The 20,786-nt window shown below is 51.4% G+C and overlaps 1 protein-coding gene across 2 annotated transcripts; it reads left to right on the forward strand.

Annotated features, from left to right (window-relative positions):
• Positions 1-132: 132 nt before the first annotated feature.
• Positions 133-20,208, forward strand: LOC125331621 (TRAF interacting protein). 2 transcript variants are annotated; one of them, XM_048315847.1, is made up of 16 exons: positions 133-234; positions 1,395-1,452; positions 2,703-2,786; positions 6,699-6,738; positions 9,324-9,451; positions 11,963-12,057; positions 12,653-12,766; positions 13,653-13,740; positions 15,252-15,341; positions 15,551-15,639; positions 16,359-16,514; positions 16,715-16,763; positions 17,291-17,416; positions 17,942-17,992; positions 18,957-19,058; positions 19,382-20,208. In XM_048315847.1, the coding sequence occupies exons 1-16, from the start codon at positions 137-139 to the stop codon at positions 19,535-19,537; spliced, it is 1,524 nt and encodes a 507-aa protein (XP_048171804.1). In that variant the 5' UTR covers positions 133-136; the 3' UTR covers positions 19,538-20,208. The 2 variants fall into 2 exon arrangements, with proteins under 2 accessions (XP_048171804.1, XP_048171803.1); XM_048315846.1 differs by having other exon boundaries at positions 142-1,452.
• Positions 20,209-20,786: the final 578 nt, after the last annotated feature.

A 20,786-nucleotide genomic window follows, 5' to 3' on the forward strand; every position in this document is an offset into this window, starting at 1 on the left:
GGAAGCGGCGCACTCGCGGTCGCGTTTAAACGGCGCGGGGCCGCGCGGCTGCTCCGGTCCTGGGGTTGCGGCCCTCGGGAACCCCCCTTAACCTCCGCTGACCTCCCGAACCCCTCCCAAACTCCCCGGCCTCGCCATGCCCATCCGCGCCCACTGCACCATCTGCTCCGACTTCTTCGACAACGAGCGGGACGTGGCGGCCGTGCCGTGCGGGCACACCTTCCACCAGGCCTGGTGAGCGCCGGGGCGGGCGGGGGCTCGGGCCGGGCCGTGGGGTCTCAGCCACGGGCACCTTCTGTGGCCCCGCGCGAGGGCTCTGAGGAATTCACGGAGCTGCCGCAGCAGTCCGGGCTGCGCTGGTTACGCGTCTGAACAGACTGTCCCGGGAGGTGGTGGAGTCGCCGTCCCTGGAGGTGTTTAAGGAAAGACTGGACGTGGCACTTGACATGGTGGTGATAGGTCATAGGTTGGACTCGATGATCTCAGATCTTTCCCTACCTAATTGATTCTGTGGTTCTGTCACTGTGCTGCCTGCAGGCTCCCTTCTCCGGAAGAGCCAGTCTCACAGGGCATTTGGAGGGAGAGGTGTTGGATTATGGTGAAGCCTCCCTGGCAATTCCATGCTTTTCTTGCTGTGTTGCAAGTGTCTGTGTTGAAAAGAAATGGTTCTTCTGAGCAAATAAACTTTGTGTGGGGAGGGGATGGGTATTTGCTTTCCTGGCTAACAAGCTTGGAGAGAGACCACGGGTGTGATTGTCACTTCTCACTCAGCAGTGCTGCTCGGGCCTGCTCTCTTTCAGCAGCCAGCAGAGCAGGAAGAGCTTCCAAAGGTAACCTGCCAGCTCCAAATCATTACCCTGCTCCCAAAATAAACCTTTCCAGTGTGATGTGATGGCTTGGTTGCAAAATGCATTAGTGGCTTTCCTGGGGAGCCCGGCAGGTTTGAATTCATCATCTCAGAGCAGAGTGAGGTGCTCCGCAGATCCACGTTCAGTGGCCCCCCTTGGAGCTGACCGGGCTGGGATCTCAGCTGTCACATCCTGATAGAGCAGCCCTTGTGCCACACTGTGTGCGGATGCGCTCGCTCCTGTGAAGCTGCGGCTGTTCAAAGCCTGTCTCCCAGAGAGATCTGAGCTCTACAAAAGCTCTGCCCTGTTAAAGATAAGCTCACATGCTAAATTCAGCCAGGAATTGTCTTGGAGATGCATGTGGAGCATGCGTGTGGAACACGGCGCTCCTGTCGGCCCCAGCACCGGACTGAAGGTTTACGGTTCTGCTTTAGTGTGCAATGAGGAATCACATCCTGACGTCTCCTGGGGAGCTGGGGGATGGCCCCTGAAAGCAGTGCTCCAGAATTTTGAGGATTTACTGTATGTTTTCCTTTTCTTTCTCAGCCTCATCCAGTGGTTTGACACTGCACCGAGCCGGACATGCCCGCAGTGCAGAAGCCAGGTAAAGCCATCCCCTGTGCACACCTGTGGCATGGTGCTCTGCAATGGCACCAGGGAGCCGTGGCCTGGGGTGATGCCAGAAAAGGCTCATGGTAGAAAGCAGAGGGACTTTCTGTCACTTGGGACTCTCCAGAGGCTGAAAGGATGAACTCCCTTCCACATCCCTTCTGGTAGCAGTGGGCTGAGGGTGCCCTGCCACTGTCTGCACTGCAGCCCCTTTAGAAAAGGGCTCTGGGTTTCCACAGTTTTTACTTAGGCTGGGTAAGTATTGGCATGATGACAGAAGGAGCTGCAGGGGCTTAACAAGGACACCTGACCTGTGTTTCTGGCATGCCCAGCCCATTGCTATCAGGTGAACAGCCCATTCTGCTGCACGTGGGCCTTACAACCCCTCCTGGCTCCACAGCACTTGACCCTCCCTTGAGAAAAGCAGTGGCTGGGGAGGGAGGGAGGGAAGGATGTGCTCAGCTTCTGAGATAGGAAGCTGAGGCTTGGGTTTCCATTGGCCTAACTGGGACCTGAACTTCTTTGAAGTCCCTTGTGTCACCAGCCTTAATGCCACCAGTAGGTCTTGGCATGCAGCGGCTGCAGGAGATGTTTCCTTGCTCTCAGATGTAAATTTTCAGCCAGCTGCTACTTGGGCTTATTCTCTGTTCGTGCTTCTTTCCTCCTCTCAAGGTCTTGGCCCTTGTTCCTTCCCTGACTTGTTGATTCCCTCTGTTCTTCTCTGCCTCTTACATCTCTGGGTTACCATGGAGTTATCGCGAAATAACATCTTATGTGGCAGTAACCATGCAATTAGCTGGTGTCATGACTGTATATAATACTTAAAACACAAAGCTGTAACTGCATGGGGGAGGTGTGGAGAGCTATCAAATTCAATTACAGCACCTTCTGCCTGCAGAAAGCAGCACGTACTTCTGTCTTAGGATTTGGCATCATGTTAGCTCAGCATCAGCTGCTTGGGCCTGAGCTGCCAGAGAACAGACTGCGCTCGATTCAGAAATGTCTGAATCTTTCTGCTGCGGCTCAGGAGCTTGGCTGGAGTCACACTCCCAGAAACTGAGTGGGGGGTCTGCTGCTGTGCTGTTGAGCCAAAGCAGAGCATCGCCACTAATGGTGTCAAACACGTGATCTGATTTGCCTTTCATGGCCTTGTCACAAGACGGTACCTTCTCCCCCTCCATCTGTCTTCCATATCCGTTGTTTCCATATTTGTACCCATCAAACTCTTCTGTCTCCTGTGTTTAGGTCAGCAAAAGGCACATCATCAATAAGCTGTTTTTTGATGTTACCCTGGAGGAGCAAGCAGCACCGGATGCTGAGACCTTGCAGGTAACTTGACTGGAGGGTTCTTTCCTCATGTGATGCTTCAGCCTCCTGGAAGTGTGGCCTGGCCTGCTGGTCCTCTGCCAGCAGGTGCTTTCCAAGCTGGAGTTTGCTGTGCTCATGTTTCTGACCTGAAGCATATCGGTCTCTGTGGTGATTTAGCATTCCCCCTGACCAAGTCCCCTGTGGTGACTCAAGGAGCCTCCTCTACTTCCTGCTCTTCCTTGTACTTCTCACTTTACCTGGAAGCCTCCTGAAGCAGCATCACATCAGACTGCTGTTTCTCCCTTGGGAATGAGGGTACAGAGCTGTTCCCGAAGGCAGGAGAAGGGAAATCCGAGATGCAGCAAATTGCTGTTGGTATCTGTGGCTTGTGAGCCCTGCTAACCCCTCTGGAAAGAAGGGGCCGCTGGAGGAAGTGCCCCCTCCTCCCTTCTGTGCAGGGAGGTTGGTTGTGCAGATTGAAGGGTGTGGGGCAGTGTGATGATGAAGTCATGATTCCTCAAGAGAGATTAGGAAAGGGATTGCTTGAAGCCACACCAGCAGTGGTGAACAGTGGGGAGGCTGGGTCCTGGCAGGATCTTGGCTGGAGCTGGGATGCTGGGTGGTGTGCTCCAAGTGCCACCTTTGGGTGCGGAGAGTTGGGGGTGAGTAGAGATAAACACAGAGTGGCTGTTCCATGTTCTCCTTTGTGTAGTGGGGATGAAACATGGCTCCTTCTGTCTTGGAATTATCTGTTCCAAAAAAAGGGTGGCCAGTTGACCTCGGTATAACAGGACGCTTGTACCCTCTTGTGTTTAGAAGCAGCATGTGCAGCAATTACCATAATTAACAGTTGCCATGACAATTCTATATGTACTTCGTATGTCTTTAAAATGAAGCCAGCCAGACTAGAATGTCAGTATCACTGTCTTTCTCCAAGACTGCCAGTGATGAAACTGAAGGCCAAAGTGTGCTGAGGAATGGAGGAGCATCCTGGGCACTGGGAGCTGTGTGCCCTCGCAGCAGATGAACATTTCCTTTTGTACGTATAGAGATCCGCTCTCACGAGTGTAATGAGATGAGTGACTTGGAAATGGGTTCCCTGGAGAGAATTGCCCTAGAAAATCTTCCTGTTCCCTCTCACCCCTGCCCCAGGATCCAAAATGGGTTCCCCCAGCCTTCTGCTCCAGGCAGGCTGTGCTGAACTGCTCCCTTGCTCAAGGGCAGGACTGTGGAGCTGCTCATGCACAGCAAGCTTAATGGTAATTCCTCCTGCTCCTATAAATCTTGTGTGTGTCTGTCAGAGCAGCATCTAGCCCCAGTGTACAGCCTGCTTAATGAGGGCACCGAGGTCACCAGCAGAAAGAACCAAATACTTTTCTGGGTAAATCAGCATCATTAGCTTGTGTGGGTATTCACTGCTGTGTGCGCTGGTACAGGTTGCTGCTGCGTTTGTCACCAGTTTCATGTGGTGTGCTGCCTTGTTTTTGGAGGACATGGAGAACCTTAAGAATACAGATGCCTTGTTCACAATGGGTGAAGGACTAATTTCCATCTAGGTGGGAGGTCTGTCTGTGATGGAGTGTCTGATTCTGGCCAGGCAGTTCAAAGCAAGTATATGGTGGGCCAAACCCAGGCTCTTCAGAGGATGAGATAAGAATTGCTGGCATCCTCGGCCAGAAGCAATTTCACTTGAAGAAAAAAAAAAAATCCAAGGTTTGTGATGAACCACTGCCTCCAAGAGCCTGGGCATAGAGTGGTGTTCATCTCTGTAATCAACTGGAGCTGTATCCGTGCAGCCCACAGCTGTCCTGGAATGAGCATTTGGCCTCCTGCCATGAAAAGGATGTGTTAGAAAAGTAAAGTGTGTAGCTGTGGTCTGCTTGTCATCTTGGGGAGGCAAGCTTGGGATTCTCTTCAGAGTCTTTGGTACCCAGTGAAGTGATGGGAAGAGCTCCCTCATGATCTGAAACCCCTTCCTGTTGTTGCAGAATTAGCTGCATTATCTTTTGAACAGTAATTGTCTTTGTTGCTGTTCCTCACTCTTGCTGCCACTCTCAGCCAAAGGAGTGCTGGGGCTGTTTTGCTTTCCACCCCCAGGCTAAAACTTCAACGGAAACACCAGTGGGAACCTGAATCTCTTGAGTAGCTGCAGACCACAGGCTCAATGTCCAAGCATTTCTTTCATTACTGAACCTCAGTTTAACCTATCTTGATTTTAAAGATGGTCCTTAGTGAGCAGAACAGTCTCCATGTGGCTGTTCCCAGAGCAGGAAAAGGGTGAGTTTTGCGGTGTAACACCTCAGTGAGTCTGTCAAGAGCGGCTTGTGATCTGGGGAGCGGAGAGTTCTTCTTCCGAAGGAGATTTCAGCTTGGTGAAGAGGAGGTGGGGGAGGATTCCTGCCTGTAAACCTGCTGGGGAAGGTAGAAGCCTTGGAGGACAGCTGTCTGTTTGTGGTCAGGATATACTCGTTTGATCTTGGGAAAATGTGCTCTCGTAACTCAGCCTGGCAGAGAGAGGAGAGCTTTTTTAGAGGAGAGAAAATTGGGAGCAGCTTTTAGGAGCTGTGGTGGAGGATGAGGGATTTCAGATTAAGTTGATGAATGAGGTGATGTTACATAGCAGCCCGCAGTAGCCCAGGATTTCTTTGCTATCATGATAATTAGCCCATCTTGTGAGCTCACTAATCGTTCCTGAATAGGACTCTGAGGAAGCTACTTCAGAATAGTTCCTGCAGCAGAGTTAATTCCACATTAGCCCTCCAGCAGTTGTGCCCCTTGGGGCAAATCCCAGTCAGCTCTGCTAGGCTTTGCATTTAGTCCCTTCTGCTTACCAAGCTTTACATCCCACATTCTCTTTCCTGCCTTTATTGTCACTAGCAGAGCCTCGCTCCGGTCCCATCAGAGCCGTGGTCACTGCTGGTGCTATTCTCGGCTCAGATTTGCATGTAGCATTCTGGGTTGCACAGATTTGTGTGCCTGTGCTGGCATTTTATTGTGGTTTTATTCCACTGCAGTTCTTGCCTGACTTGTTATGTGCTTTCCTCTGCAGTTCTCTAACACAGCTTTTTAAGTCATCTTCTGTTGACTCTTTGCTGCATATATTTCTCTCTGGTTTTTATTTTAAATATATATATAGATATAAATAGCTTCTCTTTTTAACCTCTCTACATTTCCTTTGGCTATTTGCCAGTGTTAAGTTATATCACTTCATTATCTCTAATTTAAACTACAGGGCATTTGCTGCCTCTTTCTGATCCTTGATGAAGGCGTTAGAAATATTTGATGTTTCTCAGACCCTTGTGGTACCCAGGAGATGTTGTGCACTCTCTGTTTGGCGTGTTATGGATTGGTTTCTCAGTGATCTGTTTCCAGCCATTCAATTGAGCTGTTAGCTCATATCAGCAACCCAAACTGCAGTGGGTTCAGTGTCAGCATGTCTGAGTGCATGCTTGGTTACCTTTTCAGATCTTCGGATGTGCCCTCCTGTCTCCCACCTGCATCTGATTAGAGTTCACTTCAGTTTAAAGAACTCTCAGTAATCCAGTTAGTCTGGCAACATCCCTGCCTTATTGCCTTGTTTAGGTAAAACATTATAAAAATTGTTCTTGCCTGACTTCCTGTGTTTCCCTGAGAGCCTTCCAAAATTATTCAGCTAAAACAGGATGACTGACAGTGTGAGAAACACAAGGTTGACAAGGCTAAGACAGAGCTGCAAACCTCTCCTCTCCCCCTGAAGAATGCCAGTTGGAGGTGCTCTTTCCGTTCCCTGTGATAGTCTGGGCTTGTAACTCTGTGCTTGTTGTTTCGGTGTTCCCTCCTTAGTACCTGCCTGGTCCAAACGTCCCGCTGAGAAACCTCTTAGGTCTTTTTAAGATCTGGTGAAAGCATCTCTGCAGGGCATTTCCTAATGCGTTTCTCTGTGTTGTGTTTCAGAATGAACTGGACAAGGTGAAGGCCCAGCTCTCCTTGAAAGGTGAGTTCCAGCTGCCTGCAGGGGATTGGCAGCCCACAATCAGCAGGTCCTGGGCTCTATCTGTGCCAGGTGGCTTGCCCAGGTCTGAGGAACCCTTGTGCAGAGGCCACCCCTCTCTGAAGCTGAGGGCATGATTCAGACTGCAAACTGTTTTGCTAGAACAACTTCTTCAGAGCTTTTTCTGAGGCGAGAACACCTAAAGCTGTGCAAAGCTTATATGACAGAGCCTGAGTCCACAGCCTGGCCCAGGTCTGCTGTACCTCAGGAGCTCACTGTGGGTTTAAACAAGAAGATGCAAATTTTTTGCCCCCTTCCTAATCACAAGGTTACAAAATTGCAGCACAGCTCTATCCAGAATCAGCTTAAAAGCAAAAGCCTTGGTTTGCTTGCTGGGAAACTCACAGCTGCGTATGGCAAAGGCTCATTCCCTCCAACAGATGAGAGAGAGGGTGAAAGTGGTGTCCAAAAGCAGCAGTGGGAAGGCTTCGGGTTTGTTTGGCTGTTGCAGTGCCACATGTGTCGCGCGAAGAGCAGACGGAGTTCAGTGTGTGCGCACTTCCATCTTCCCATCTTTAATTTTAGAGGATGTTTGAGGGAGGCAGGAAAAGCAAAAGCCCTGGAGACTTGTCGATGGGTTTTAAGCATCGTCTGTAGGCAGCCTGTCATCAGAACATGAGTCATGAGCAGCAAAAGGAAAATGTCAGTCTAAGTGACAGAAATCCTAAAACATGCTAGCAGAAGGAGGAAAAAAAATGTTTAAAGAATGCTGGGGGCTCACCCACGCCCTGAGAGTTGTCTTTCCTCTGTGTTCCCTGCATGCACGAGACAGACATGAATAGCCAGTAGATTGAGGATTCAGTCCTTAGCCTGAGAGCAGAATTGGATGGTCTGCACGTCTCTATTCTGAGGCCTGTTCTCCTGCCAGCTTGGTTGAGTTTAGTGACTTGGTAGAGAGCCAGATCTTCTGGGGAAGGTGGCTGGGATTCTTGCTAGGATATTATCCAAGAAAAACTGCTTGAAGGCCCTGCTAATCTTCTCGGCTTCTGGTGAGTAGAGGTTGGATTTGACATTCCCTGTCCCATTCTCTTTTCATATTGGAAATGCGAAGCTCCTTCCCGCCTCCTGCCTCCTTTGCTGTGGGTACTCTGCTCTCTGCTGGTTCCTGTGTAGAAGTTCTCCACGTGAAGCTGTGCTCTGCTGTGTGCGCTGCAGAGGAGCTGTGGAGCTGCCAGGCTCTGATCAGCCTGCAAATGGCTCGAGAGGTGCTGAGCTCCGAGCAGACCCAGCAGGCTCTGTGGGAGGCACTCTGAATGAGTTGAAAACTCATTCCTGCTGCACGGAGGGGTTTGATTCCTGCCATCTGCCTCTGGGCAGCTGGGAACGGAGGAGGGGGAAGCCCTAACTCTTTTGGTGGGTGTGGAGTCCCTGCAAATGCAAGAGAGCATCTCCAGGCACTGCTTCTGGTGAGAAAGGGTTATTCAGATCAATGGAGAAGCTACCCGCATGCTTCTGCTGGAACACGTTGCTCTCTTGTTCCTCGGTCCCACATGGCTCTTTTACTCCCTGATTGAACAGTGGAGCTTCACTGCAGGTCATGCTTCCACAGGATGTGGATGCAGAATTTGAAACTGGATGGCTTGCAAGGAGAACAAGCTTTTTGGAAAGGCTTTCTTTGGCTCTCTACTATTGCCAGGCTGGAGCCACAGGTGATTTTAGCAAAGACCGAAGATGCTGAGCTGAGGATTTTACCCTGCTCTCAGCAGGGTTAGGTGGAGGGGTTCCTGCTTTCCCTCATTATCCAGCTGCTTTGAGCTTGTTGGTGTTGCTGGCTGTTCCCTGCATAGGTCTGGCAGCTCCTGATGGTGGTTGTTGCTTTCTGAGCTGTTCTTCCCTTGTCTCCACAAAACAAATTGAAATCTGGTGGTGTTTTCCACCACCTTCTCTCTGGTGGTCAGATGCATGTGCTTTGCTCCTGGATTGCCAAGGGGAGGGGGCAGCAGGACTCAAAAGATTTTGTGACATGCAAAAAGTGGGCACTTGGGGAATCTACTTAAGCTGTCATTTGTCCTACAGTGTCCCAGTGCCACTGCCTCCTGCCCTTTGATGTAGGTGCTGTGGCCGGTGAGGGCATGTGCAGCAGCTTTTGGACCACTTCAATGGCCCCCAAAGGGGTTCTTGACACACAAGGTTCCATGTGGAGAGGATGGATACAAAGCTCTGTTCTCCAGCTCTATGGCAGCTTGGTGTAACTTGAGAGGAATTATTTCCTTGTGCAAGCCTGGCTTTGAGAAAACACAAGAGTTAAGATACATCATCTTAATGCTAGCAGGGCTGGCACTGGAGAGCTTTTAAAGGGAATTTTTTATCTTTAGTAAAGAAATCTTGAAGCCTGCTGGCACTGAGAGAAGCAATTGCTCAGTACAGACCCTGGTGCAGACAGCACTTAGAGAAATGGCTCTCTCCAGGAATGGCCAAATCCTGGCAGCCTGAAGCTGAGCCTGCAAGCAGTCTGTGTGCTTCTGCTGCTGTGGTGCAGCTGGAGTCTGGGTTACCAGGCCATGACCTTTTTCTTTCTTCTTTTCCAGAGAAAGAAAAGAGGGAATGCCAGGCTGTTGTGGACGGGCTGAGGGACACTCTGGATGTGCGCAATGCCACAATAGAGTCGCTCCAGAAGGTGGTGGGAGAGACAGAGATGCTGTGCTCCTCTCTCAAGGTACCCTTCCTGTCCCCAGCAGGACTAACCATCATGCAGTCAGTGTTAATTCAGTTGAAGATGTCTTCAGATCCTGCTAATAAAGAGATTGTGCTGGTGGGATTTCGGGTTTGGTGCCTGGGTTTTCATTTTGGTTTGATTAATTGATGCAAGTGCTGTTGCTGGACTCGAGGTCCTGTTTGTGCTCTGCCTGAGGTGATTCAGAGGCATAAAAAGCCTACAGGCCTGTGGTTTGTGTACAGGTGCTCAAGGCAGAGGTGTCCCTGGTGAGGGAGAAATGCCAGCCCAGCCTGAGGAATGTGGCTGAGCCTCGCTAATGAAGTGGCAGTGCTGGTCATAAAGGTGGTAGCAGGAATCTAGTGTGGGAACTAGCCCCAGCACCCTGCTGCTGAAACACTGACTCCCTGAGGTAGAATGTTCTTCTGAAATGGGTTGAGGCCAAGCGGGATTCAAGGAAAATTAGTTTCTTACTTTGACTGGGGGAGAAATCAAACTGAAAAATATGGAAGGGGAGTTGCAGGCTTCAGCTGAGTGAGGTCTGATCCAGCTAACTCTCCTGTCTCTGTTCTGTTGCCAGGGCTTTGCCTCAGTTAGGTTAGTAATGTTGTGAAGTCCAGGGATCAAATATTCCTGTTGTGTTTCAGCGTGCAGTGACTCAGTGTGTAGTCATGTACCGTGCGTAAACAGGAAGAGGGTAAGAGCAGAAGCAGCTTTGTTGGGATGTCTTGGAGCAGCTTAGCCTTGGTGCTGGGCTGGGGTTAGGGTTAGAGGTTAGGGTAGGGTTAGAGTCTGTGCTGTGTGAAGGTGGGGTGCGGGCTGAAAGGTGGGGTACGTGCCTACTGCGCTTCCCAAGCGCTCCAACCCAGTATCCTGAACTTCATCGTGTTTGTTGATCTGCAAGGCCAAGTGGCCCAGAGAGAGCCTGGGCAGAGATGTGTCATGGTGCTGTCTTGCTGTATGCCATCTGCAGCTGGGCTCTTTTGGGAGCAAGCATCTGGGAGGTCTACCTGACATCAGGACAGAGTAAGGAATTAATGCCAGGCAGGCCTCACTGTGAGCCAGGACAACTGCTTTTGCTCAACCATGGGATTATATCCAATCTGCTTGCATGTAAAGGCAGCCTGGATCTTGGCCATGCTATAGATGCTGGTGTGATCCTGGTTAGGTCAGTGGCAGGATACTTCTGATGCCCCCTACTTCAGCAGAAAGAATTGTGACACCGGAAGCTGGTACTTGCTGCCCAACTCAGGATCTCAGTGCTTGGTTTTCCTGCCTCGACACCTCTGGAGGAGGCTCTGTGCTTATCTTCCCTGTTGCAAAACCCTCTCTGTATGCTTAAGTCCCTTTAATGAAAGCTGGGCAGGGCAGAAGGATTAGGGACCTGGAGGTATCTTTTCTGTAGTGTATGACATTTCCCAGCTGAATGCCAAGCGCTGTCTTAAACTGCATCATTAAAGATTAAAGCACTAAACTTCTGCAGTGAAAATACAGGCTTAACTTGCTGTGACGCAGGTTAAGGCTGCGAGCCAGTCCTGTCTTCTGCTGTCACTGTCAGTTTGCTGCTGTTGCAGGCTGACCAAAGCTGGGGACTCTGCTCTGACCACTGCTGTGGGGATCTGAAGTGTTGAGAGTTCTGGTTAGGGGAAAGCCAAAGACAAGCTCTGGTTAAGCAAGAGTAACACATGAGCCTGCAACACTGTCCCTCCCCAACTTCCCAGTGGTTTCACAGCTGTTTGGTTTTTGTGGGAGGAAGTGGATAAAATCCTTAAACTTCTGTGTGGGAAGGAGCTTTACAAGGCAATGATCTTTTGCCAGGCCTCTCCCCGGAGTCAGCACTGTGATGAAACCAGAGTTTTTCAAAGTTGCTGTGCAAGGTGCCCAGGCACACACAAACCTAGACAGCACAGATGCATCAGAATGGTGCTAATTCAGCTCTCCCCATCCTCTGCCACAGTGCAGATGTGTGCTTTTCCAGCTCAGCTGAAATTCTGTGTTACTGCTGTAGAGCTGGAGAGGTGATGGTTGCAATAGGCTTGCAGCAGGTGACAGAAGTGCCCAGGTGGGGGTCTGGTTTGGCTGAGGTCTCCCAGAAGAGACCCACTCATTCCTATTTATGCTCTAAGCAGCTAGTGGCAAGGAGAGTTGGGAGGCTGAAGCACGGAGGGGTAGGCGACAGCAAGGTTTGCTTGCTGTGGACTCCTTTGCTTTTGAAAAACAAATTGTCACTGCTGCATACAGGGCACTGTGCAGCCCCTCCAGTGCTCCCAGCAGAGAGGGGCTATGACGTGGTTTCAGCTCCAGCCTCGCTGAGACCCTGCTGTGCCTGTGGAGAGCAGAGCTGGGGTACAGTGGGAGGGAGCTCAACTCTCCATAATCCCGGGCTGCTGAGGTGGTGATAGCATTTAGAGCTGATGTATGCTCCCAGCTGCCTGCAGTGCACGTAAGCCAGGATGTTTCTCCAACAATCCCTGGAGCCTTACTAACGGTCTGTGTGTGCTTGCTTCCCTGCAGAAGCAGATGAAATTCCTGGAGCAGCAGCAGGAGGATAACAGAAGTTCAAAGGAGGAGGCCCGTCGGCTGCGAAACAAGCTGAGAACCATGGAGCGGTGAGACCCGGGGTGCTCCCTGGGCCTTGCAGGCTGCACACCTCTGCCCTTTTTGGGGAGGGCAGGAGGGGTCCTGCTGGGCCTGCTGCAACACCCACCTCTATGTGCTTTCCAGCTTACCTGTAAGGTTGGAAATGGCTGCTTTAGCTGCCCTTGCCTGCCTGTGCTCTTGCCCCTGCTATGTTTCCAGACAGCTGCTCTCATTAAAGAGCAGCAAGGCAGGGTACTGGCCTCATCTCTAGTGCACTGAGCATGGCTATGTGCCATTTCTGTTATCAGAGGATGCTGGGGCAGAATGCCAGCCCAGGAACACAGTCAGCCACAGGGCTATAGGGACCAAGAGCTGGGCATCAGTTTCATGGCAGTATGTCTGTACAGCTGCCCCTTCTCTAGTCCAAGTAGTGCTGCTTTTCCCTAGTGAAAAGCCCTGCTTGGGGTAAGGCAGTTGTGTCTCTTCTCCCAGAGTGCCTGCAGCAGAAGCTCAGGCTGCACCAGCTCCTTGAAGGGGAAGCAGGGCTTTTGTCTCTTTCCCAGGTCTGTTTGTGATTCATGAGCTGAGGGTATGTTTTTGTTTGTGGGGGTTTTTTTTGTGCAGGATTGAGCTGTTGCTTCAGAGCCAGCGCTCGGAAGTGGAGGAGATGATCAAAGAGATGGGAGTTGGACAGGCAGCAGTGGAGCAGCTTGCAATCTACTGTGTCTCCCTCAAAAAGTAGGTGCTGCAGGCTTGGCACAGCTGGCTGGTGCTGTCCTGGGGGTGCCCAGGGAGAACCCTCTGTGGAGTATTGACAGGCACATGGGCTCTGCGGGGCTCTTGCCACCTCTTAGGGCTTCCACTGGGTTTTGACTGACAGATCCTGGGGACCTAGTTTGGAGCCTGTCACACTGAACTGTTCCTCTTGTCACTGTAGTGACATGTGTGTCACCATGGGAACTGTCTCCAGAGTTGTCAGTGCACCTATGAAGTGATGATGATTATTCCCTCCGCTTTCCTCTCACGCCCGGGGGAAAGCGAGCGGATGCGGAGCTCTGGGTTGTGCCCTCTGCAGCACTGCACTGTGCAGCTGTGGCCTCTGGCAAAGCGAGCCTGCACTGTTGCCCTCCCCTACCTGGATATCCATCTGGTCCTGCTGGGAAAAAACACAGCTTTTTGTGTGCCTGTTCTGATGGCAGCTGAATAAGTGCAGCTTTGGTACAAAGCTGTAATGAGGCGAGTGTCCCTGTGGTGTAATTGGGAATGAATGTGCATGGCCAGTAGTGTGAAGTCTCTGAAAAGTCACTTATAGCAAAGTCCCCTGTTTGCTGCCAGCATGGAGGCTGTGCTCTGTTGTCTGTCTTTTCCACTGGCAACTGAAATATCTCTGGTTCCCATTTTGCTGGTGGAATCAAGCATGGTATCCTGTGCAGGTTTTTTCTCCCCTGTGGTGTAATGGAGTGTTGGTACATTTGTCTCTGTTCCTTAAAGGGCTTTGTGTCTCCTGGGTTTTTGCTGGTAGCTCTGCAGGTCCAGAGCTTCAATTTAAGGGTCTTGGCTTGTCTCTGAGCAGTTCTGGCTCAACTGTCTTACAAACAGCGTGCCTCTTTGGGTCTCCTTGCAGGGAATACGAGAACTTGAAGGAGGCTCGGAAGATCTCTGGTGAGATGACAGAGAAGCTGAAGAAGGAGCTGTTTTCTGTCAATAACAAGGTAAAGGGAGAGAGTGTGAGTTGCCAGGGTGACATCTGGTCTGTAGATCCCTGTCCATAACTGAGGCCTAAGGCCTCTGCAGTGACCCCCTCCCACTCTGATCAGTACAGGTGTGTGAAGGGGTCAGGCTGGGGTTTCTGGGTCAGGATGTGATGTGGTGAGTGAGCAGCTCGTGGGCTGCTGTCAGGAGAGCAGTCGCTGGGGCAGCATGTGCAGAGCCAGCCAGAGTCTGGCAGGGAGCCTGTGCTGGAAGGCAGCAGCATGCAGGTGCTCCACTGCTCCCACTGGGTTCTGGAAGTAGCAATTCCTTCATCCGGCCACACTGCTGAGCACTCTGCTGCCAGCTCCTCCTGCTGCAGAGCTGGGCCCCAAGGAAGTGGGAAGGGGTTTGGAGCCAGTATCAGTTGAGCAGGGCTTAGTCCTGGCTTGGCACAACCAGTTACACCCAGCTTTGTGCCTTCAGCCAACTGAACTGGGTCAGGGCTCCCACTTCCTGCCTGTGCCTCGGCAGGAGAGGTTCCCAAAGCACAGTGAAGACACACAGGTGACCCTGCACAGAGCCTGCCTGGGCTGGTCCTGAGCTGGTGCAGAGCTTGGGGATGTTGACATGCCTCTGCTGCTGTGCTCCCCCTGCTCCTGGCCTGGCTGGGGTCTGTTAGCTCAGCTCAGGCAGGACTCTCTTTGTCTGTTCTGGTAGCACATCCCTGTGAAAAGCATGTGTGTGTAGCCTCGCTCCCCAAGGCACAGGTGTTCCCTGGGGCATCCCTGTGTCTAAGCCAACAAAGTGAGAAGTTGTGGGTGGATTTGGCCTACTTTTGTTACTCAACCATAGCGGTTGTCCCCTCAAATGGAGAAGGCTTTCAGATTGCTGTGCTGTGCTCCCCAGAGGAGTTAACCCCTACACAATGTGCTGCTGCTGGAATTAGGCTTTTCCTGGCTGAGTCAGACCTGAGCTGTGATGGCCAGCGTGGGTCAGGAGGATGCGAGTCAGTGCACAGGGGGCTCCAGGCTTGGCTGACAGAGAGCTGACTGTACCCACAGTCCATGAGCTGGCCCAGACTCCTGCACCCACAAAAGTGTCTGAAGTGGTAGCAGTCCACTTCCTGACCCCTGCTCCTGGCATGCTTCCCTGTTGAATCAGGCTTGTCCATGTGCCAGTACTGCTGATGGACAACCATCCTCCAGCCTGTGGTTTGTAATTCCTGTGCTCTGGTGTGTCCAAAATCCTGCAGGAATTCAGAACACAGCCACCAAGTGTTAGAGCAGGGAAAAACTGTTGCTGTCAGGCGTAAACGCTGGGCAAGCAGCCCTGGAGATCCCTCTGCAGGCAGCTTGTGGAATTGGGTAGGGATTGGACTGTGCTGATACAGGAGAGATTGGGCAGACTGACACAGGAAAATTGAGCCCTTAAGCAGGGGGAGTAGCATGTGGTGCAGAGCATGCTGCTCTCACAGGGCTCTGCAGTCCCCCTGACCCAGGTGTTGTAACCCACACTCTGTTGTGTTCTGCAGCTGCAGAAAGCAACTTCAGAGTTGGAGAAGACAAAGGAGGAGTTAAAAAGCACGCAGAAAGATCTGAAGAATGCAGACAAGGAGATCTTGGTGAGAATATCATTCCTCATGGCCAGCTGCCAGTTACTGCAGACTGGTCTGCAGCTGCAAAGGCAGGAGTTATGCTGGCTTTTGCTCAGTGGCTTAAGTTTCCCAGCCTACCTCTGAGCTCCACCTGATGCTGATTTATGGAAAAGGGGCAAAGTATCTACTGCTAAATCTTTCCTTATCTCACTGTCTGCTTTCCCTTTTCTCTCCAGAGTTTGAAGAAGAAGATAGACATCCTGCAGGATACTCTGAAGGTCCCCTCTGTAACCAGGGAAACACTCAGTCGGCTAGTCTTTGAAAGGTTAGTGAGCTGCATCCTCAGATACAGTACTGACATGGAGGTGACAGCTCCAAAGCAAGAGTTGACAGTTTGACTGTCTGAGAAAGCAGTGCTAGTCTGGCAGGTGTTGCAGAAGTATGGCTGTTTTGTTCCTTGTGTCCTTTTCCTTGTGGCTGACAAGATGATGTCACACACATAGAAAAAGTCTGTGTCTTGGAGGGTTTGGGTCAGGAGGGGATGGAGGAATGGCCTGAGTTTTGAAAAAGTCTTTGTCACTGTGTCCTGCCTGGGAAACATCCCTAAAACTGCTCTTCTCATTGCTTTAGAGCTGGCCTTGTGATGAGAGTCCCCCTGGTGTAGGGGGACCAAAGATCTTAGCTAGGCAGAGAAATCTAGACTGAAAAATGACATATTCTTTTATCCAGCCTTTCTTGAGGAGCCTATGCCATTACCCCAGTAGAGCAAGCTGGGTTGTGTCCATGGAGCAGCAGTGTGCCAGTGTGATTCCTGGGCTCTGGGTGCTGCTGTCACAGCGCTCATTATTTGAGGGGGAGCAGTAATTTGGGACACTGAATTTAAACTCTGGGGCTCAGATTGTCCTTTCTTTGACATGTAAGCAGAACAGGACTCTGCTCCAGCTGCCACTGCTGTCTGAGCACTCAATGTCATGGGGTGCAGCTCTGCCTTCCCATGGGTGGCAGGTGGTGGCTCGGTGACTGATGCTTTTCTTGGCCTTGCAGCCCTGTTCCTGTGGAACTGCAGCATCCAAAGCTCCACCGCCCGTCCGACAGCGACGAGATCAATCTCGATGCTACTTATGATGTGGACACCCCTGAACACCAGCCCTGCACATCCCCCTTTGGCACTACAAAAAGGCAGAAGCTGGATAAAAAGCCGTGAGTTTTCCCTCCTCTTTCTGCTTCTAAAGGAGATCAAAGTCTCAGTGCTTTGGAAGTTGCTGTGTGAGATCAGATAGCTCTCCAGCTGCCTGATGGCGTGCTGCAAGCTTTGTCGTCATTTGCTTGGCCTTGTCCGTCCTTGCCAGCTCCACTTGAACAATAAATCTCTGCTGATTTGTTCCTTGGGCTCCTTACAGGCCTCCTGTGGTAAATCTGGCGAAGAAAGTTCTTAAGGAAACAGTGGAGGTAAAGGACTAATCTTGGTTTTTCTGTGTCGCCTCTTTGATTCTGCTGTTAACGAGCTTGGGATAAAGAATCCATTTTCTCCCTTGTGGCCATAGACTGGCCCATCTATAGAACCAGTCTGTGCGGCAAAGTGTTTTCCTTGATGGTCTCTTAGAAAAAACACTGTTGCTGCCTCAGGCCTCCTGGAACTGGGCAGGAGAAGGGAGGGTGGGGACCCACGTGCTTCTTGCTGATAATTCTGCCCCAGATGTGCTTCACGAACACTGCCTGGAGCTGACCACAAGGGCTGTGGGGTCAGCTGAGGTGGCTGTTCTCCCAGCCTTGCTGGGGGCAGTGTCCTGCCTCCTGGGCACTGTTCCACATGAGCCCCAGTTGGGAGGTTGGAAGCTGCTGGTTTTCAGCCTGACATATGGTATGGCAGTAACCATTACCTTAAATATGTCTGTGTTACTAGTGCTGCCTGTATGTGGACTCCATTCAGCAGATTGTGCTGGTTAAAGGGCTTTTCTTGTTATTTTGTGGGACAGAACAGGGCAGATGATCTGGAGGATGATGCTCTTAAAGGACTCTTGCCAGCATACATCAGGAACTCTGTTCTCTCCAAGAAGCCATCTTTGGGCAGTTTGTGGGGTCCCCACAAGAACATGGGCTCTGTAAGTATGACTGTCCAGTTGGTGAGTGTGCCCAGGCCTGGCACTGCCACCTCTGTCCTGAACTGACCCTGCAAGAGGAAGCAAACAAAGGTTTTACCTTGCCACATACAGTGTGTGGAAAATAAATCTCGGAGCACAACCTGGCTACTTCCCAGTCCTGCAGAGCTCCAGGGATGACAGATGCTCATTCCCTTCCTGGCAGCAGACTAAGTGGCTCTCAATGTCCTATTCTTCCACCTCCTTGGAGCTTAGAGTGTTCTCCTTGTATTCCTCCATCCCAGTGACAAAATCCTAAGCCTTGCTTGGCTTGTCTCAGAAAGTAGCCCAATATTCCCAAACTTTATTCTACTCATGAGTCTTTTTCCAAAAGTGAGGGCTTAGTGCAAGTACTGAGTGTTTCCAAGTGCCTTTAACCCCTCTCCAGAATGTGTGGTCTTCAAGACTCCCCCTTCCCCATAACTAGCATGAGGGGAGGTAGCCAAGGCTCTGTGTGCTGCTCCAGGCTCATTTGTTTTTCTCTCCTAGGTGAGGACGGGCTACGATGGCATGGGAGGCAGGACAAAGTTCATAGAGCCAGTATCCTTTCCTGGAGCTCATGTGGCAGTACTGGTGCTGTGGGCACCTCATTTCTATTCCTCCTCTTTAGTCTCAGTCAACAAAAAACGGACTTGGGATCCTCAAAGAATGATCTGATTTCTCTCTGAACAAATTGGCAGAGGCTTCAAGGACCTGAACTTGCTGAGAGCACTTGTGGCTGGTTCAGAGGAGCACATCAGCTAGAAATCAGTGCAATTTGCAGGGACTGCCTGTGCCCTTGAGATCTTATAGCAGCAGTGTTGCTGGCTGTGTGCCTGCCAGCCCGTGCAGCCAGAGCCCTCATGAGCCCTCACTCCTGTGGGATGCTGCTGCTCTGCTCTGGTGAGAAGTGGCTGGGCTGAGCTCACCCTGTGGGTGTGGAGCTGCTCCTGCCTTGGGATTGCTCTCCCATGAGAGGCTGCAGGCTCTGGCTGCTCTGCCTTTACCTGTACAGTGTCCTGGCTCAGGAGGTCTTGCCACTCGAATTGATATGCTGTTAAAATGCTGTTTTATGTGCAAGGGGATAGCATAGAATCATTAATATTGGAAAAGAGCTCTAAGATGAGAGTCCAACCATTAACCTGGCATTGCCAAGCCCACCACTCACCCATGTCGCTAACCACCACATCTACATATTTTTTGAACACTTCCAGGGACTTCTACCACTTCCCCGGGCAGCCTGTTGCAATGCTTGACCACCTGTTTAGTGGAGAGATGCTTCCTAATATCCAGTCCAAACCCCCTGTTTGGGAGATGTTCCCTGACTCATGGGATGGGAGTGTGTCTGAGCTCTGCTGCTGTGAGAAGGTAGCAAAGCCCATCCCGTCCTGCAGGGAGTTCTTCCTTTGATGCAGATGCGTGGCTAGGTCCCAGGTCTATGGTTCAGGCTGGACTGCAGCAGGTGTTGGATCACTTGTCTTCCCAGGGCACTGATCTGTGCTTTCCTTGACAGTTTTACCTCCAGACAAACTTGGCAGAAATCCGTCCATTATCAGTGAGGAGCAAGAAGAAGGTCTCCAGACCAGCGTCTGCAGCTCCTTCTTCATCTTCTTCCGGCAGCAGCCAGGTCAGAATGGACACTTTCCTGCTGTGAGAGCCCCTGCCTTCCTGGGAGAGGCTTGGAAGAGACTGCAGGGCAGAGCACACTTGCCCAGAGCCTGGCACGAGGCAGTGTGCAGCCACCACTGCCTGGGTACTGTTTGCAAAGCGCTGATGCTGCTTTGTGGCTGAGATGAGCTCCCCTGTGGAGAATCCTGCCCTTACAGCAAGCCAACAGGAGGCCAAGCCTCTGGCTAATGCCTGGACTGAGTTGCCCTCCTTGTTTTACCACTCCTTCCTCCTTTTTTCATGCAGAATTAACAGGGTTTTCTTGCATTCTGGCCTCCTCAGAGCTCTGCAGTTGCTGCTGCTTTGGGCTCTCTGGCACCAGGTGGAACTGCACGTCTTGGAAGCAGCCACAAGCAGGAGGTGCAGGACGAATGTCTGGGATGTCAGTCTGAGAGCAGCAGGGAGAATGGACCTGGACCAGCTCCATGCCTGGTGTAAATAGTTCCAAGAAAGTTTACTGGAGGAAGAAGTGTGTAGAGCAACCTGTGTGGCTGTGGAGTGTCTGTATATTCATCGTCAAATTAAACACCGTCCCTCAACCACAGGCCTGTGGGGGCTGGGGAGATCTACAGGTGGGCCTGGGCCCTGTCCTGTTTTGGGCCGTGAAGTCCAGAATGGGTTGTGCACGCTTGGCACTGAAACTGCTGACTGGGGAGGAAAGTATTGGGGTGAGCCCCTGCTCCACTCGGAAGCAGAGATAGGTGTGCTGGTGTGACCTCTGTGCATGGCACGTGTTGGTGCAAACTTGTTTGTTAATTCCTGTGTTTTAATAAGATTGTAGAGTATTTTTGTTATTTTGTAACTGTTCTGCCTTGCCATTAGAGGGTTTGGAATGGCCTGGAGAAGTGCTGAAGAATGGCTCCCTTCAGGGGAGGGGAAGACTGGTGGGGCCGAACCTGTCTGGGTTCTTCAGCTTGGAGCCATGCAACAAGAAATCCACACCTGAAGCAGGGCTGTCCAAGCTGCAAGGAACAGATGTGGTGAGGCACCTAATACAGCACTCTACTGCACAAATCTGACATTTCCTATTTCCAGCTGCCTCAGGCCAGAATGTGTAGTACCTGCACTGGCTGAAACCATGTTTTTAGGGAATAAAATATATTGCTGTGCACGCTTGTTAATGCAACTGGCTTCTGAGCATTTTCCACCCTCTTGCACCTCAGGGTGGAGGTCTTAGCTTGGGTGCTGAAGGTAGGGTGATGCATGTGCTCAACCCTTCAGAAATCTTTGGGGTGCCAGCCCTTGGAAGACAGAGGCCCCTTGTGCAGGGAAGGACAGTGGTGGGGTGAGGCCATGTGGAAAGTGATGCCCATCCCCAGGGAAGTGGACAAGGCAAAGCCCTGCAGAGCATGAGCTGTGTCTCACCTGCATCACCTGAGGCTGAATTCAGTGGAATGGGGGGAGAGTTTGGAGGAGCAGGAGAGGGTTCAGACGGCTGGAAAAAAAAGCTGGGGGGAAGGGATGGGGGACTTAATCGAGCAAAGTAAATTCTACATAGGAGAACCGTGGGAGAGGGTCTGCAGAGAGCCTGCTATGCCCTGTCCTGGTCCTTTCAAGGTAGGTATCAGGTGTCTGTAAAATGTGAGACACTTGCTCTGGATCTCTCCAGTTCAGGAAGACCCTTTTAAGGAGGCAGCAGTGACAGTGTGAGTGTGTGACTGGTGGGGGATATGGGCTTCCATGCTGG

This window comes from Corvus hawaiiensis, chromosome 11 (assembly GCF_020740725.1).
Source record: "Corvus hawaiiensis isolate bCorHaw1 chromosome 11, bCorHaw1.pri.cur, whole genome shotgun sequence".
Classification (NCBI taxonomy): Eukaryota; Metazoa; Chordata; class Aves; order Passeriformes; family Corvidae; genus Corvus; species Corvus hawaiiensis.

Excerpts from the sequence above, each read along its gene's own strand:
- LOC125331621 (XM_048315846.1), top strand. The coding sequence starts at position 1,207 with ATGTGGAGCATGCGTGTGGAACACGGCGCTCCTGTCGGCCCCAGCACC. Across the intron at positions 12,058-12,652 it reads AAGCTGAGAACCATGGAGCG|GATTGAGCTGTTGCTTCAGA; the intron begins GTGAGACCCGGG and ends TTTTTTGTGCAG. Across the intron at positions 12,767-13,652 it reads TACTGTGTCTCCCTCAAAAA|GGAATACGAGAACTTGAAGG; the intron begins GTAGGTGCTGCA and ends GTCTCCTTGCAG.